A 17,169-nucleotide genomic window follows, 5' to 3' on the forward strand; every position below is an offset into this window, starting at 1 on the left:
GTTCATCTTGGGGTCCACTATGACTCTGAGATCCCTTTCTGCTTCTGTGCTGCTGAGAGGGTCACTTCCCAGCCAGTAGGTGTGCTGGATATTTTTGCACTCTAGGTGCAGCACTCTGCATTTGTCCTTGCTGTACTGCATCCTATTGTGTACTGCCCACTTTTCTAACCTGTCCGGGTCTGCCTGCAATCGTTCCCTACCCTCCGGAGTGTGCACTTCACCCCACAATTTAGTATTATCCCCAAACTTGGACACAGTACACTTCACACCCACATCCAAGTCACTGATGAAGATATTGAAGAGTACAGGCCCAAGGACTGAACCCTGCGGGACCCCACCACCCACATCCTTCCAGGTCAATACTGACCTGTCTACTACCACTCTCAATGAAACAATGAATCAATCAACAGATTGAATAATTGTGCCCAATTCGGGCTGAATCCGAATCGATTATGGCCCATTTTGCACACCCTTAATCTCCATCCTCTTTCCTTATAATTGCCCTTTAGTTATTTGAAGAGTTATCAAATCTTCCCCCTCAGCCTTCTCTTCTCCAGAATAAATAATCCTAATTCTTATAGTCTTTCCTCATTAGTCATGTTTCCCAGGCCACTAATCGCTTTTGTTGCTTTCTACTGGACTCTTTCCAATCTTTGCACATCTTTCTTGAAGTATGGGGCCTTGAAGTATGGGGCCTTAAACTGGAGGCAGTATGCCTCACCAGTGCTGATTAGAGTAGAAAAATCACTTCCCTTGATTTGCAAGGGACACTCCTGTTACATACGACCCATTATGCTGTTGGCTTTCTTTTTTAGCAACAAAAGCACACTGTTGGCTCGTATTCAGGTTATGGTCCATTATAACCCCCAGGTTCCTCTCTGCAGTACTACAACCTAGCCAATCATTCCCCAGTCTGTATTTGTGCATGTAATTATTCAGTCGCAAGTGCACTAGTCATTAAATCTCATCTGAATGAGTTTGGACCTTTTCCTCCAGGTTGTTCTGGATCCTAGCCCTGCCCTCCAGTGTGTCTGCAACTCTGCCCAACTTGGTGTCGTGTACAAATTTGCTAACTGTGCACTCATTCCCATCATCCAAATCACTAATGAAGATGTTAACCAATACCAGATCCAGGACAGATCCCTGGAAAACTACACATGATACCTCCTCTCAACTAGACATTGAGTTATTAAGGACTATTTGTTGAGTATGATGATTCAAACAGTTATGTATCCACCTTAAAGCACATTCATGTAGGTGGTATTTCCATAGCTTGTTAATGAGAGTGTTGTGGGAGTGTCAGAAATCTTGCTAAAGTCAGGGTATGTCACATCCCCTGCTTTCCCCACATCCACAGAGATGGTCACAAGGGCTGTACCTCAGGTATTTCTCAGCTCCCTGATGGCATGGTTCTCTGTTCAGGCCACAGTGATAGCTGTGTGATTGATTTAGCAGAGCATCCTGAATTAGAGTTTTGTTCACTGTGGGTTAGATTATTGGGAAATGCCGTATGACTTCCTTTATTTCAAGCAAAGGAGTGAAGCTCCAGGTGCCTCTCTGCGCCTGTAGCTGCAGTTTACTCTAAACCTGATAAGTAAAGCATGGTTTTGTGAGATGAGAGTGCAGATCCCCTCAGACAAAGAAGCAACACTAAACCTGAGCATGCCTTTATCCTGCATGACTGCTTGAATCAGTGAGACACGGTGGGAAGCAGGCTACTCTTCCCATTGGCTGTGTCCACACAAGTGGGCACGTGTATTTTGCCTCAAAGGCTTTTGAGTTGCTACAAAACACATCCTGTGAACGTGATTTGGTTTTCCACGCTGCATATTTGCAGCACGGAGCCAAATTTAGATCCTGAGAAATCCTAGTATAAAAAAAAAATCATGCCAAAAAAAATAAACTAAAAAAATGGGGCAACACATGTGGCAGCAGCATGCATCACCCAAACCCAGAGCCTGGCCACCCAGAGCCATGCTCCAGCTGCCAGCCAGGCTCTGCATGCCTGGGTCGCTGCTGCTGGAGCCCTGGAAGCTCCCCAGAACCCCAGGTAAGGCTGCTGGGGCCGCCCCAGGTGCTGGCCCCAGCCTCCCCTACCCCACCTGGAGCATTTTCCCTGTGCTAATTCCACGTGCAGAGGTGTGCGCTGGGGCAAAAAAACATTGACATGAATTTGTGCTGCTGCTTTTTTTCCCTGCAGAAACCACACACCCCTGCTTATGGGGCAGTCACTTTGCTTTGAAAAGACTGACTCCTACTCACACAGCAGAGGGTTCAGGGCTGCGAACTCTAGCTTAGGCAGCTCCCTACTCATCATACTACCAAGTCGCTCCATTCATTGCATAAGGCACCTAATGTGAATGTTGTGAATATCAGTGTATTTGGCCTCAGGTATGGGGGTTGCACTTCAGTGCAGTTTGGAGTACGCTGGTCCTGACATGTTTAGATAAGGGATTTCTGTGTCTATTTGGGTTTTGCTTCCTTGCCTGTTTAGCCCTGTAAGGATCATGCTTTGCCTGTAAAGCTCCATGCCAGCTCCCCAGGATTTTATCTGTGGTACTTGGAAAAGTCTTTAGCACACTAAGACTCAGTGGAGAAAGGGATAGTCACCTCTATGGCATGGGAATCGGAGTCAGTGCCCAATATGTGCAATTCCTGAAGTCCTGCCCAATATGTGCTGGGCTCAGCCTACAACCATTAGGAAACGGAATATTATTCCAGTGTTTTACAGTTAGGCATCTTCAGGGGGCTTCCTAACTGATTATATATGCTGCCTCAATATTATATATCTCTTTTCTTTCAGTGATTCTGAAATTGGACATAATGGCAAAAATTAACAGGAAGGCTTCTGGATAAATTCCCCATGACTTTATTACTGGGTCACTTTGGTACCTACTTATGAAAAGCAGCAGGCATTTTAGTTGGCTGTGTGCTGAGATTAAAACTGGTTGAATGCCTAGAAAATATATGCTGAATAATTTACTAAAGGAATATCACCATTATCCATCATCTAATTCTCAGCAAATCATATTCAATCAGCTGTTAAAGCTGGCAGCATATAGCCAATAAATATTAGTTGAATAGTCCATCTGAGAAGTAAACGTTAACATTCATCAAGCTGAAGCAGATAGAGAAGATGACAGGAACAGAAGATGTGAATTTATATCCTAGATGAAAACTAATCACTGATAAATACACACCTACAAACTCTTTAGACTGGCATGAACTCTGCCGAATCTGTACTTTGTTTCCTTGAACTTAACAGGTTTTCTTTCCAAGAAAATTGAAAGTGCAGCTATGCTTGACACTGCCAAGATTCTAGCATTGTTTTAACTGCGGTAGTCTAGGCTGGTGCTTTGAAATGTAATAAAGACACTGAAAAGCTGCTGCCGCAAATGATGTTTGGGCAGTGTGTCTTCTCTGAGAAGGCGGAGAAGATGCTCTCCTTCACTGCAGCCTGAAATGTTAGTTCTTCTCAGGAATTCTCCCCTGTCACCTCCTTCCAACAAGGGAAGCATTGCACAGCTCATCTGTTTTGTCGGCATTTCATTGCACATGTTTATTACCTCTCCCATGCGTTTGCTACAACGAGACCGGTTACAGCCCAGATTCTCAGCCTCGAGGACCTACAACAGCAGGGGATCTGCCTCCACTCTTTCTGAGTTACGACCCTAGAGACCTTCCAAGCATTTTATAGCTCAAAGACAAATACAGCCATGCCATCATAATTAATAGAAGAGCCTGTGCTCCATTTCATTACCGTCCCCTCCAAGACACATCCTCGTTGGCACTGCTGATGGAGCAGCTTCTAAGGGTGGCTTAAAGAGACACCCCATCTCTCTGCAAAGCCTTTCATGTTCCAAGTCCCATTCTTGGGTCTGATACTCCATCTCTGTGGCTGTATGGGGCAGGACTTTAAGTAATGGCCTTGAGTTGCAGCAAAAGCAATTTATTTTGGAAATTAGGAAGAACTTCCTCACCCTGAGGATGGTTAAGCATTGGAACAGGCTACTTAGAGAAGCTGTAGGATCTCCCAAACCTGGACGTTTTCAACAGTGGGTTAGACAAACACTATGCTGGGATGATTTAGTTAAGGATGAGCAGGGGATTGGACTAAATGCCCCCACAAGATCCCCTCTAGCCCTACTTTTAGTACAAAGTAGGTGTAAAATGTTAATGAGCTACCCTGTTTAAATGCTGGGGTCCCAAACAACTCCAGTTTCTCATTACAAACTTTTGTAACAGCTTGCACATCCCTTAACTGTGCTCCTCTGCCAGTTCTTGTGCTTTGCTAATTGTGCACTACCGCCTCTCCTTTCACTGGGGACCTCAGCATTGTGTCCATGCCCTTTTCACCACCTTAACCCCCTTTCTCCCCGCCAAACTTCCTCTCATTCTTTAGTCACTCTACCCTCTCACCTAGACCTCCACCACTGAGTTCACCAATACTTTTTGCAGTTCCCCTGGTGCCTGAATCAGGTTTCTAGCCCTTTTGTATACAGTGACCACTCAAACACATTTATCCTTAACCCATTTATTAGCTCTTCAGCCACAAAAACATTGGGTGAACCTTCCCCAAACCTCACAACTCACAGTTACCTTTTCACATGGGCCTGGGTCCCATCACTGCCACAAGTGGATTTTACTGCAGCCTAACTCCATTGACTATACTGATCTAAGAGTCTTAATTCCTTTGTTCCCAGTTTGTCACCAGCTTCCAGGAGCTCATGCTGACATACAGCTTGCAGTGGTGAATGATCTTCTGCACCAGTTGCTTGTGGTCTAAAATTGGAGCCATCTCCTTAGCATGTTCTGCTGTGCCAGCAGCAGAAGTTATCAAGGAAACAGTTTGTCTATGAGCAGCAGACGCCGCAGCAGTAGCAGTATTGCCCAGAATCAACCCACCTTTCTCCCCCAATCAAAGGAGTGCTCAAGTCATCCAAACCATTCCTGAAAGGCAAGCTCAGATGATACAGCTATTTTTACATTGATAAAAAGCACCCAAGCAAACAAGAACATTGTGATGCTTATGTAGTACTAGTAGTAAGAAGGGCTTTTCTAGCATGTCTCTAGCTAGGTCCTCCTGTGATGCAGCTATTACAGAGTACACCAGCATGTTTTGGCTTTCTTGATGTTTAATAACATGCAGACTTGAGGGGAGGAGGGGAGAGAGAAGGCTTGACAAGCCCCAAGTGATCTCACGTTCAAAAATGACTTGGGTACTTACACACTTAACTGTCACTGGCTTTCTATAACACTGATGTTCCTGAGTGTTTAAAGGCCAGATTTGTGCAGGTTTTGTGATCATCTTTGCAGGTTATGTGCTTAACACCTATAGAAAATCAAAATGAAACCTGCTTCTGGTAGCTAGCTGGATTTACAATGGTGCCTAAATACCCGTGTGAGTCTGCTGTCGAGTCACTTGTGAAAAGAAGACATTTCGACAATATTGAGCACTGGACCCTGGGAATCTGGCTAGCTCTACAAAGAAGTTAACAAAATTGTATATCACCCGTGTGATTAACACAGGGCATAACGTGGTCTTTGTATATGATGAAAGAAGTGAGCAGAGTTGCTATCTATGTGGGAGATGGATTGATTATGCTTGTCCTTCTCAGCCATTTTGTTTGGTGCACCTCCAAGCACAAAGTGCAAACTTCCACAGATTTAGTTTTCTTATCTGTTACATGGGCCAGTCTCACCACCTTGAAATCACTTGCAACCCAACTGGTATTGAGTGGAATTGCACTGGTATGAATGGGAGGAGATCCATAGCATACTTGGTATGACAAGGCAAACCAGCGCGCGCACACACACACACACACACACACACACACAGAGCTCCCCAACAATTTGGTTATTTCTTGTGTCTCAACTAAGCAGGGACCATTTTACAAGTTTCTGCTGTATCTGCAGAACGTAGCCCAAGGAGTTAATCTGTTCATGGTTGAGTAGCACTCTGAAGATGAAAAGTGCTATATAAATGTTCAGAGTTGTCATTAAGGAGGGGGGAGTGTGACAGCAGAGAGGAAGACTTTAGATATTGTTGCACAGAGCAGCTAAGATTTGCTGATAAGCTTGCTGCTGCAGCAACCCAAAGCTATGAAAGTCTCTCTGTAAGTACAACAGCAGCAACTGAGATCTTGTCATTTTCCCCTTAACACTCAGATTTGAGACAAAGGCTGTGTTCATCTGGACACTGTAGGATTCAGATCCTGACTCTGCTCAGGTAATACAAAATATTGCCATGATTAGTTTGACTGCTAATCATCTTGTGAAGATTGCGTGTCAGGCTTTGTGGATTTGCCCCACATACTGTTCATTATGCTTCTCTAACCCATTCCTCAATTTCTTCTGTCAGGTAATATTAACATCACTGGCCCTGCAACCAGGCTTCACGCGAGCCCAAAGATTGATCCATCTGCAAGGAGCCAGCTGCAATGTAAAGCTGGTAGCAGACCACCGCACAACCCCAGCGTGTGCTCCACTAAGCCAGCTGTAAGCATTTGTGACTCTGGTGGGTGGACTAAGGAAATATGACCTCTTCAGTCTGATGGTCACATAGCAAGCTCAGAAAAACAGAAAGAAATCTCCCCATTTGTGGCTGTGCATGTGTTGACCACACCCAATGAATGTCAAAGGAAGAGAAATTAGGAAAACAGCATTTCTCCCTAGGATTTCATCTTCCCGGCAAAATATTTCAGGTCTCTGATTCACATCAAAAAAAGGGAGAGGGAACTCTGGAGCTGTTTTCTTATTGCCGTTCCTCTTCCGTGCTTATCTTTGGAAGGTCAGCTCGTGTAACAAATCTGAGCGCGTCAGCCCAAATGAAGTGCGTATTCATTCTCTTTTACCAGTTCACTTCAAGGAAAGAAGACAAATTATGCCTTGTGAAAGAGCCATTTGCTATAAAGTGTAAAAATGCTTTAATATTAATATTTTATAATAAAATTCATGACATATTTATAAACACTCTATCAAGCATTTACAACTGAACCACAGCTGAGAGCCTGGAACGGAATAAATAAGCAAGGACACAGCTAGTATGAAATATACATCTTAATTTTATAATTGTGTGTGCTTTATTCTTTACACAAATGGAATGGACGCGGAGAATATTTACACTTAACAGGAGTGAAAGCTGTATAGTGTATTGTGTAAACGCCAGTTCCGATTCAGTGTACCCCAAAGCACAGCTGGATTGAGAAACATCCTGCTAAAGAGAAACACATCATCAAAGGTGTCAAACAAAAGCAGTCTACTGTATACAGCCTGTTGCACTCGAAACTTCAGACTAGCTGATTCCAACCCAGGAAACGCAAATCCGGAAAAAAAAAGGATTAAAAGTTCATTATCCCGCTGGGACTTAGCAGTGTTTTTTTAGATCTTTCCCAGCGTTTTGCTAGTGATGCATCCTACCCTCACACACAGTCTTATATCAGGCCATCATTGTTACTTCCCTGTTGTTACTGAGGGTCAGACCATGCACAGCACTAGCCGAGTGTGAGGGACACTTGTATGGTGTGATTCTCACTGTTTTCGAGACAGACTCAAAAAATGTCCAGTGCCCAGTAGCTCCTATTGTTTTCAGGGGGCTGCATCCTTTTGAATATCTGGCCATGGACTGAATCTCTGGTGACAGTTCACATAGCACCTAGGTTAGTGGGGGTCTCAGTCCATGACTACAGGAGGCACCACAGTAATGCAGATAGGAAAAAAAAAGCACAGATCAAAGTGGGAGCTGAGAACTTGTAAAAGCATGACCCAAGCTGAGGGCACTGAACACTTCTGAAAGCTTGGCCCTTAAACCCATCCAGTCACTTTTATAAATTGATTTTATTTCCTAAATATTGGCTTAACTAGGAGCAAATGCTAGCTACATATAACTTAAGGTGGTATACACTGGATGAATGCCACTGAAACCAACACAGTGACAGCAGTTTATGCCATCTGGGAATCCAGCTTATTACTCATCTACTTTTATATATTTACTGCTTAGCAATTAGGTTTAATTTACTGTCCAATTTTGACGATGTTTTGTGCCCTGTCATACTTCAAGGGAACCACCCTTCCTTTAATATAATGATGACCTAATTATTACTTCTGAGCTAACTGATGACATCTTATGGGACTGGAGAATACACTGACTCAGTTGAAAAATGGGCGCAACAGCATGAAAGTGGTCATATAGTGAAAGTCATGCATAAAGAATGGGTCAAAGAAAACAATGGAATTAAATGAGGCAACTGATCGAAGACTGCCTTTTGTGAATGGAAACAGAGGCTGGCTTTAACTCTGAGCCTTTAAAAAGAGGACAGAGACTTCTGTTCTTCAGGCTTTTTCTAAATACTTACATGTATGGTGACATGCTGAACCATCCTTTTGTGGATTTAATGGGAAAAACCAAAGGCGTGATTCAGCTGAATTTTGAGAAGTATTTAGAGCAGTGAAAGTGTCTGGAGACAACAAATAAACTCTCCGGAGATAAACCATGTTCACAGCGGGACAGTGATCGCTCAGTAGGAGTTAGCTAACAATGACTCACCATTATTATTTGCTCAGAATCAGCACTGCTCTCCAGGATGAGGATTTGAAATTTCAGTGCAACAGAGAGATCTCTTAACCCTGGCTTTTGCAGGGTGGCTTCTAGGGCCCTATCGACACTGGAGCACTAAACTATGCTAGATACAAACACAGTTACATTACAGAATATTTATTTAGAGACATCCTTGAATACCAAAGAAATTATAAAGCACTAGCATGGGCAGGGTGCCTCTGGATCTGTAGGAAGAGGGAGCTAAGCAAGGAGGAGAGGCTCTTAAACTGGCTCGTGATTCTAGCACTAGGTAGTTAGACTCTCAGAGTGAAGGTTCACTGAGCCCCAGGAGATGATGTGCAGGAAGGAGAAATAAATAGTTTGAAACATTGCACAAATCTGCACAAAGAGAGTAAGATGTCAAAGTGATCACTCATGGGTGGACAGCAAGCCACGATATTTTTTGGTTCAACTTAGACCCTATGGTGCTACACATTGTGCCAGAACATATGAAATAGCACCAGTGATATGATCTGGCACTTTCCCTAAAGGGTCCAGCCTTTGCATGTTGTCTCGTGTCTAGACACCTGCAAGTCCTTTACATGGATAGAGTGAGAATCTGATTATGCTTAATGGTGTTAGCACCAATATGGTCTGAAGTGCCAAATGGTGACAGTTTGGATTTTTCTTTTTTTTTTTTGCACCAGATGTCACTTTAAGTTAACGTCAGATTTCTCTTCCCCCTTTACCACCCAATATGACTTTGAATGTGGCTGCGATACAAAAATTAGCTGCAGCATGAAGAATGTCATAATGTGAAATGAAAAACATCAAGACACAGGACAAATGGAGCCGTAAGCCCTAACAGAAATAAGACCTCTCACTGCTTCTCTTTGTGATTTTTTTTTTAAATACATACGTTTTATTTAAAAAAAAAAATATATAAGTGCAATGGCAACTCTAAACTGGAAGCACAAACAACAGACAGGGAAAAATAAATTATGTTACTACAGTAACCAAGGACTGATGGAGAACTGATTGTACTCAGCCATAGTGTTACTGTTCACTGTAAAGCACAGCACATGACAAAACAAAACATTTACTAATAGTATCTTAAAAAGCTCCATGCTGAACTAAGAAACAAAGAAGCAGATCGGATTGCTTAAAAACAGAGCTGAGAATTAGAACGGAAGTTTCTGCTTTAGGATACTTGGTTTTCAGTTTAGATGGCCTAAAGCCTAAGTTGAGACAATGGTACTTTGCTGACATGGAAAAACCCATGATTTCCAAAGATCTGGGGTCATCGTGTGGATTTCGGCAAATGTATCCAAAAATCTAAGCTTTCATTTATCCGGTTAGCTTTAAAAAAAAAATTCTAGCCCTTCTGGTTATGAAGATCACTTGGCGACTCTACTGATACACTGTTGTCTGCTGACCAGGCAGATAAATTAGCGATTAAAAGAAGCAACAACTTCTCATAATCATCTTAATAGGGCATTAACCATGAAGCCTAGTGATAGCCCATAAAGTATCCATAATTATTAACCCTGTCACTGCTGACGGCTGTATTAGGAACATCCAGCTAATCTGCTCATCTCAAGGGTAGCTGGAGGTACTTATCATAGGCTAACAGTGTGTAGCAATGTAAGTCTTGAACAGGCAAGTAACTGAATATTCCCTTGCTCATTCAGATAACTTAAGTGCTTGCCTATAGTCTTAAAAGGTAGGGTTGAAGCAGCCACCAGCTCAGAAGTATCAGACTCCCGTAGCGCAGTAGGCAGGAGTCTGCAGGTTTTCTATAAAACGTGGTCAAGCAGCAGCAAAGGTGATTCAGTTTAACAACATCATGTATTTTCTAAGGATCCTCCTTGTATGCTACAGTGAAGTATGTCATCAGTAGACAATGGAAGGGCCCAGTGAAACAGAAAACAAGAACTCCCCACCCTCACGTACCCCAAATTGAAATTCCACAGATTTTCCCCAAATCCCCCCCAAAGATCCACTGCTCCATATCATCTTTTAAAACCCTTGTTGACTGGGAAATGAAATGAAGATACAAGTTATTCTGTGGTCTACTGGCAAAAAAGAACAAGTGCTTTTTGCATTTCACTTAAAGAATCAGGAACAATTATAAAACATTTTCAAATGAAGCTTATGGTTCCCTTTGGAGGAGAAAATCATAAACGGCATTTGAGTCACTGAGATTTTGCTTCTGGAAAAAATAATCAGCTTCGGTTTAAAGATGCTTCATGTTTACACTTAAGAAAAAAAAAATCTATCCTATACGGCAGTCAATTCAAGAGTTCTTTCCACAGGAGTTCATCATGGTTAAATAAAAGAAAGAAGGAAGATTAGACTGAGAGAAAAAACCCTTCAAAAAACAAATTGACATCTACAATTTAAGAAATTAGATGGTTTGTCAATATTATTAGAGAATCTGTTGCAAAAAGGGGTATTGCAACTTGAGGGTCCTCTTTACATTTTACAGCCAGACAAGGGTGTAAATATTTAATCTTTCCATTAATTAATCTTTACAAAATATCTCACAAAAACATTTTTTCACCTATAGAAATTAGTTTCTATACATCAATATATTTTTATTTTATAAATTATTCCATCTTTAAGTGCCTTCTGTCTGTATAAATGATAAAATAGACAATCAAAAATTTTAAAGCTTTTCCCAGCTGTATCCCTCCTTGTCAGTTTAGGTACTGTGAATCCTACTCTGTGTGTGTGTGTGTGTGTGTGTGTGTGTGTGTGTGTGTGTGTGTGTGTGTGTGCGCGCGCGTGCATACACGCGGTGGGAAATGCTTCCATTCCCTTTCTACCCCCAAATTCCCTTAACATAATCTACATGGTTATTGTTTCCTGATGTCACAGAGTATCCAGAGGAGAAAAGGAAATGCTCGTCTTGTTTTCAGAAATCAAAGGATGTGCATAGTTACCAAAGTTGAGGTGTACCAACTACAGATGTGCAATGACAAGCTAAGGACCAGATCCAGCTCCTTGTCAAGTCAATGGGAGTCCTTCCACGGACTTCAGTAGCAACTGGATCAGATTGTCTGGGCTTGATCCTGCAAGGTACACATGGCCCCAATCTGTCAAAACACTTATACCCATGCTAAACTTTAAGCCCATGAGTAGCCCTATGGAAGTCAATGTGACTGTGCAGCGTAGAGTAAGATTGCAAATGAGTCCAAGTCAACGGGACTACTCACATACACATGAATTGGGGTCAAGTGTTTAGAGCCTTGCAGGATCAAACCCTCTATGAGGTTGAAGAGCTGGGAACTTCTCTTTAAAGCGATCAACAACTAACATACTGAGCTCAGCCATTCGATCAGAATGTCCTTTTGGGCACAGTAGGTGGCTAGCTCCCCTTGACAGAGGGTCTCCACATCAAAAGTTTATACCTACAACTGGTGCTTTGAGCACATGACAGATTCGCTTTATAGGGTAGAAGTCTTTTTGTTCCTACCCTTTTGACCCATCAGTGTCCTTCATGGCTTCAAACACTTTGTGTTGTACATTCATAAAAATTCACATTGACTGCAAGAACATAAATGCAACAAAAACAGGAAAGCCTCCAAATAGTATATTATAGTTTTCTTCTAAATATTCTTCTCTCATTATCAGATGTGAAGTGACTAATTTATAATTTTTCCTTTGAAGGAATCCAGATGAAAGGCCCAGATTGTTCTTCAATTACAAGTTTGCATTGATTATATATATCTTCTAGGCTATCTCCTTGGACAATAGCTGTAATGAGGAAACATACCAAACCTCTTTTAGTGAATATATTCTGGAGCATCAATTATCAGTACAATTTCAGTGTTAGCATGGGATTCGTGAAATGGGAAGAAATAATAATACATGCAAACTGTGTTGTGTAGGGAATAAACATGGACCATGAAGGTGATAAATGAATCCAATACAATGTCAACCCACCATAAAAGTTATCCCTTGCTACTGTTTATTATAAGACCATTTAATCGGGGTTCACTTCTACCTCAGCAGGAGGTATCATCCTGGAACCTTTCATCCCAAAGAGGGCCTGCTCCATAAGGGATGGGTTTCTGCTTTTGGAGTCAAGTTTTATACTTTGCTGGGGGACCTCCAAAAACAGATTCAGAAGAGATGCATTAATCAACCCATCTGTTGACAAACTTGGAAACCTCAGGAAAAGAGTTGTGTGGCTTTCAGAACTAAAACCTAGAATCTCAAAGGATGTAGGAGCTGCAACCCTGAGTCTAATGTCTATGTTTTAGGTGACTAGAGAAGAACCCACAGCCCCAAATATACACTACATAGGGAAAATGAGGTGCGTCAGCCAGCACCTTGATGAAGGAGCTGCCTAAGCCAGCCTATAGGAAATGATTAGGACAAGGGAGTGCCTTAAATTTCACTGCTCTCTAAGTTTAGGGCTGGAGGGAGGCATGCCCATCTACTGGGTATGCACAACGTTGAATCCTCTCCTTGAGTTGGGATGGCATTCTGTGTTGGTCAGTGCCAGTCTGGTCACGTGGCATTCCCCTATTAAAATCAATGGCAGAAGTCTACTGAGTTCTGTGGGGAAAGAATTGTGTCAGTGAGGGCTTTTCACACATCACTGAAGTTAATAAGAGCTTTGCTGCTGGCTTCAACAGGAACAGAATCCAGTTCTTGCATATCCATTACCTTTTGAGTTCAAACGTGCACGATATTGGAAACTTTCAACTCCCACTGATTTCAACATGAATTAATACTGTCTTCTTTAAGCATGCATAATGCTTCATACTATACATAAACTACTTGTGATCATGGACTGAATCTGCGGGGACACATTTTGAAGTATTTTGTACCTGTAAAGTATTCTCCAAATTCTTGTTCTAACTTAATTGCACGATCGTAGGTCTTCTTGGCTTGTTCCTCTGTAAGACGTTTATTCATCTCCCTAAAAACACATTAAAAGCAATAATTGAATTACTGAGTCTGCATAAACCAAGATTGAGCAACGTACTCAAAGATGTGCTGTATCTTTGTAAATTATTGGGCTTGATACTAGAATTACTGGAGTTAAATGTAAGGGGGTCAAAATACACTATCACAATAGTCACTTATGGCTTATCTCTGTGTATCATTGAAAGTTTAGGGATCAAGAGAGAAGAGAATGTCTCTTATCATAGTGCATGCTGACAGAAAGGTATGGAGGGCAAGATGATCACTCCCAAAGGGGACTCTTCTGACTGGTAGACTTGGGACTAGGCTGTGTGTTGAGCCTGGCTCTTGGGCAAACTCCCACTGAAGTACTGGGTCTGGTTTTGTTCCATTTCTTCATCAATGACCTGGAAGATGGCATAGAGTGCACCCTAAGCAAGTCTGAAGATAACACCAAGCTGGGGGAAGTAGTAGATACACTGGAGGGTAAGGCTAGGATTCAGAGAGACCTAGACAAATTGGAGGATTGGATCAAGAGAAATCTCATGAGGTTCAATAAGGACGAGTGCAATGTCCTGCACTTAGGACAGAACAATCCCACGCACCAGGACAGGCTGGGGGCTGACTGACTGGGCAGCAGCTCTGCAGAAAAGGACCTGGGGGTTACAGAGAACAATAAGCTGAATATGAGCAAGCAGTATGCTATTGTCGCAAAGAAGGCTAATGACATATTGGGCTGCATTAGCAGGAACATTGCCAGTGAATCAAGAGAAGTGATTATTTCCCTCAATTCTGCACTGGTGAGGCCACGTCTGGAGTAGTATGTTCAGTCTTGGGCCCCCCACCACAGGAAGGATGTAGACAAATTGGAGACAGTCCAGCAGAGGACAATGGAAATAGTTAGGAGGCTGGGGCACATGACTTCTGAGGAGTGGGTGAGGGATCTGGGCTTATTTAGTATAGAGAAGAGAAGACTGAGACGGAATTTAATAGCAGCCTTCAAGTACCTGCAGGGCGGTTCCAAAGAGGATGGAGCTGGACTGTTCTCAGTGGTGACAGATGACGGCACCAGGAGCAATGGTCTCAAGTTGCAGCAAGGGAGGTTTAAGTTGGATATTAAGAAAAAAACCTCTCTCAGTAAGAGGGTGGTGAAGCACTGGAACAGGTTAAATAAAGAGGTGATGGAATCTCCATCCTTGGAGGTTTTGAAAGCTCAGCTTGACAAAGCCCTGGCTGGAATGATCTAGTTGGGGATGGTCCTGCTTTGAGCAGGGGGTTGGATTAGATGACCTCCTGAGGTCCCTTCCAACCCTCATTTTCTATGATTCTATACTGCAGCTAGAAAACACTGTTTTTCCCCAAGCTTATTAGCATGAATTTAGTCCATATCTTTCTCTGAATACAGGCATTTACATTTTTCTGTACCGTCATGCCTTACATCTCCTCCTATTTAGTCTCCTATATTCCTTTTATTTGAAGACCCGAGACCTGATCTGTTATTCCCTTCCCATGTCTTCAATAGCAGACCTCAAAGGTGAACAAAGTGGGCTCATATGAGTTTAAATTCAATGATCAAAATCACAGAAAACTGTGAAAAACAAAACTCCCAACAGAAAAGTAAGCTTCATGTTGCATATCTGTCAGAGCAGCTCTTTCTGTTTTTCTTGTTAACTGTGTAGTTTCTATGTCATAAAGTGTACAAGATAAAAATGTACAGGGTAATTTAATGTACAAGATAAAGTACAAGAAGAGGTACAAGATAAAAATGGTCCAACAACACTCTAAGATTACACCATTTCACGATTTGAGGGAACATTTATGTTCACAAGGGCAGCATTTAATAATCGTAAGAAATGTACTGTCATGTATGTATGTGCATGTACAGCCATTAATATTGCATATTGTAACTCACAAAGGGTAGAGTCCATATTGACTTAGTGCCTCATGTACACCAGGAGATGTCCAAAACCTTAACAAAAACATATAGACCTAGTTTGTTTTACCTTTTCTATTACACAGTTTATTTTTGTTTAGAATAAGAGGGGACTTTGTCCTAAGGAAGGGGAAGGAAGAAAGGAAACATCCTATATTCCACATAACCTGATTTAATCACTGAATCATGTGAATGTGCGGTAATGGGCTGCATATAGAACATGTGCGATGTGCATTGGGAATTATGTGCATGATGATGCATAAAAGATGATGTATGAAGGGCCACGACAGCATGGATTTATTACAGCTGACTGACTACTTAGTTTCTTTCATAGGATATAGAAATCTGCCTCCTAAAAAGTACAGTAAACGTTGTGGAGCTTAAAGCTACAAAAATGTATTTCTATTACTGTCTCTAAAGCAGCTGCCTGCATAACTAAGTCTGTAACCCTGCAAAGGTTACTCTAATAATCATGTACTCTGTATAGCAACATCTCAGTAAATGTATTATGTATCCAGGAAGCAGATTTACAGTATACAAGACAGGGAAGGCTTATTTCAGAACTAAGGGTTTTATTAATAGACTAGAGATTAGTATATGCAAATTTGTCCCATACTGCTAAGTTTGTAATACTCCCAATTCTATGTATTGGAAGGATTGTTATCTAACAGATTCCAGGCATGAGCCTCTTTTGGGCTAAGGCCTTGTGGCTATAATGTAAAGGGGTTTAAATGACACCTACTTTAAACCTCCTTTGCAAATTGCCAGAATATTATAAATGAGATCTATTAGAGATCAGACCCTTAAAGAATCATTCCAGCAATAAAGCAGCTTTTTGAGTTTTATTTCTGTATTTTTTCCTGCTTATAGCAATGTTTTGTCTATTACAGTTTTGGTTTGTTATGACACTGACTCTGATAATGGTTTTCTGAGGGGAAATAATGACTTAAGTATAGCTAACTGGTTCATAACCAGGTATTTGTCCTGATATAACTATTTTCAGGTAGGCATGTGATTTTTTTGCTTGAATAGGTTATGAGTATAAACCTATAACAATTAATAGTGAAGACACAGTTATATTGGTATAAAGGTACAGTTCCTCTTCCCACTGGGGAACTGCTATAACTATATAAAACATCTTGATACAAGATCCACATCATCCATAGTAGGTACGGCTGTGCAAAGCTTCAGTTCCTGATTTGATCTGGCTGAGATTCAGCCTGATTTGGTGGCCAAATCTCCAAATCTGAATTGAATCAGGAGACCCTTTAATCTCCCCGAATCGAATCAGAACCCTCTGAATCGATTCGGAGAGATTCGGCGATTCGCACATAGACACAGCTTTAAATATTTTTTCTACACAACTCTAGGTACCAGGCGGCTTGTGAATGCTGCGATGCTGGGGCAGATGGAGTGTCCCACAGAAGCGCGGGGGGCTCCCCAGTGCACTCAGCAGCAGATCTGGAAGTGGACCAGATGCACATCTGCTCCACTTCCAGGTCCACCAGTGAGTGCATGGCCCCCCCGCCACAATCCCCCCAGCCTGGCAGCTGGTGCCTCCTGGGTCTGGGGGGGCACCCGGGGTCCCCCATAGCTGATTGCCAAGCCAGGGATGTGGTTTTAGGGTCTATAGAAGAAGAGTGGACTGAAATGCTAAGAACTGCATCTGTTGCTGTGGCTTTTGTGGGTTCAGTGAATCCAGATTAACTCTTAACTTTCACATGGGATAAACCACGTAAAATAGTTTCTCTCAGACTGACTAAATTCTCATAGACTGGAAAGG

General features: G+C 42.1%; 1 protein-coding gene across 4 annotated transcripts in view; it reads right to left on the reverse strand.

Annotated features, from left to right (window-relative positions):
* Positions 1 to 9,653: 9,653 nt before the first annotated feature.
* DLG2 (discs large MAGUK scaffold protein 2) overlaps positions 9,654 to 17,169 on the reverse strand; it is a 2,095,445-nt gene continuing 2,087,929 nt past the window's right edge. For 2 of the 4 annotated variants that reach the window (XM_019524158.1, XM_019524160.1), the window contains 3 exons: positions 15,366 to 15,422; positions 13,378 to 13,469; positions 9,654 to 12,295 (listed from right to left, as the gene is read on the reverse strand). In XM_019524158.1, coding sequence (XP_019379703.1) covers positions 12,189 to 12,295; positions 13,378 to 13,469; positions 15,366 to 15,422 — 256 coding nt within the window. In that variant the 3' untranslated portion in view covers positions 9,654 to 12,188. The remainder of the gene's footprint in view (positions 12,296 to 13,377; positions 13,470 to 15,365; positions 15,423 to 17,169) is intronic. The other 2 variants (XM_019524161.1, XM_019524159.1) reach the window with 1 other exon arrangement.

Source organism: Gavialis gangeticus, unplaced genomic scaffold, assembly GCF_001723915.1.
Source record: "Gavialis gangeticus isolate Ggan-Ray unplaced genomic scaffold, GavGan_comp1, whole genome shotgun sequence".
NCBI lineage: Eukaryota > Metazoa > Chordata > Crocodylia > Gavialidae > Gavialis > Gavialis gangeticus.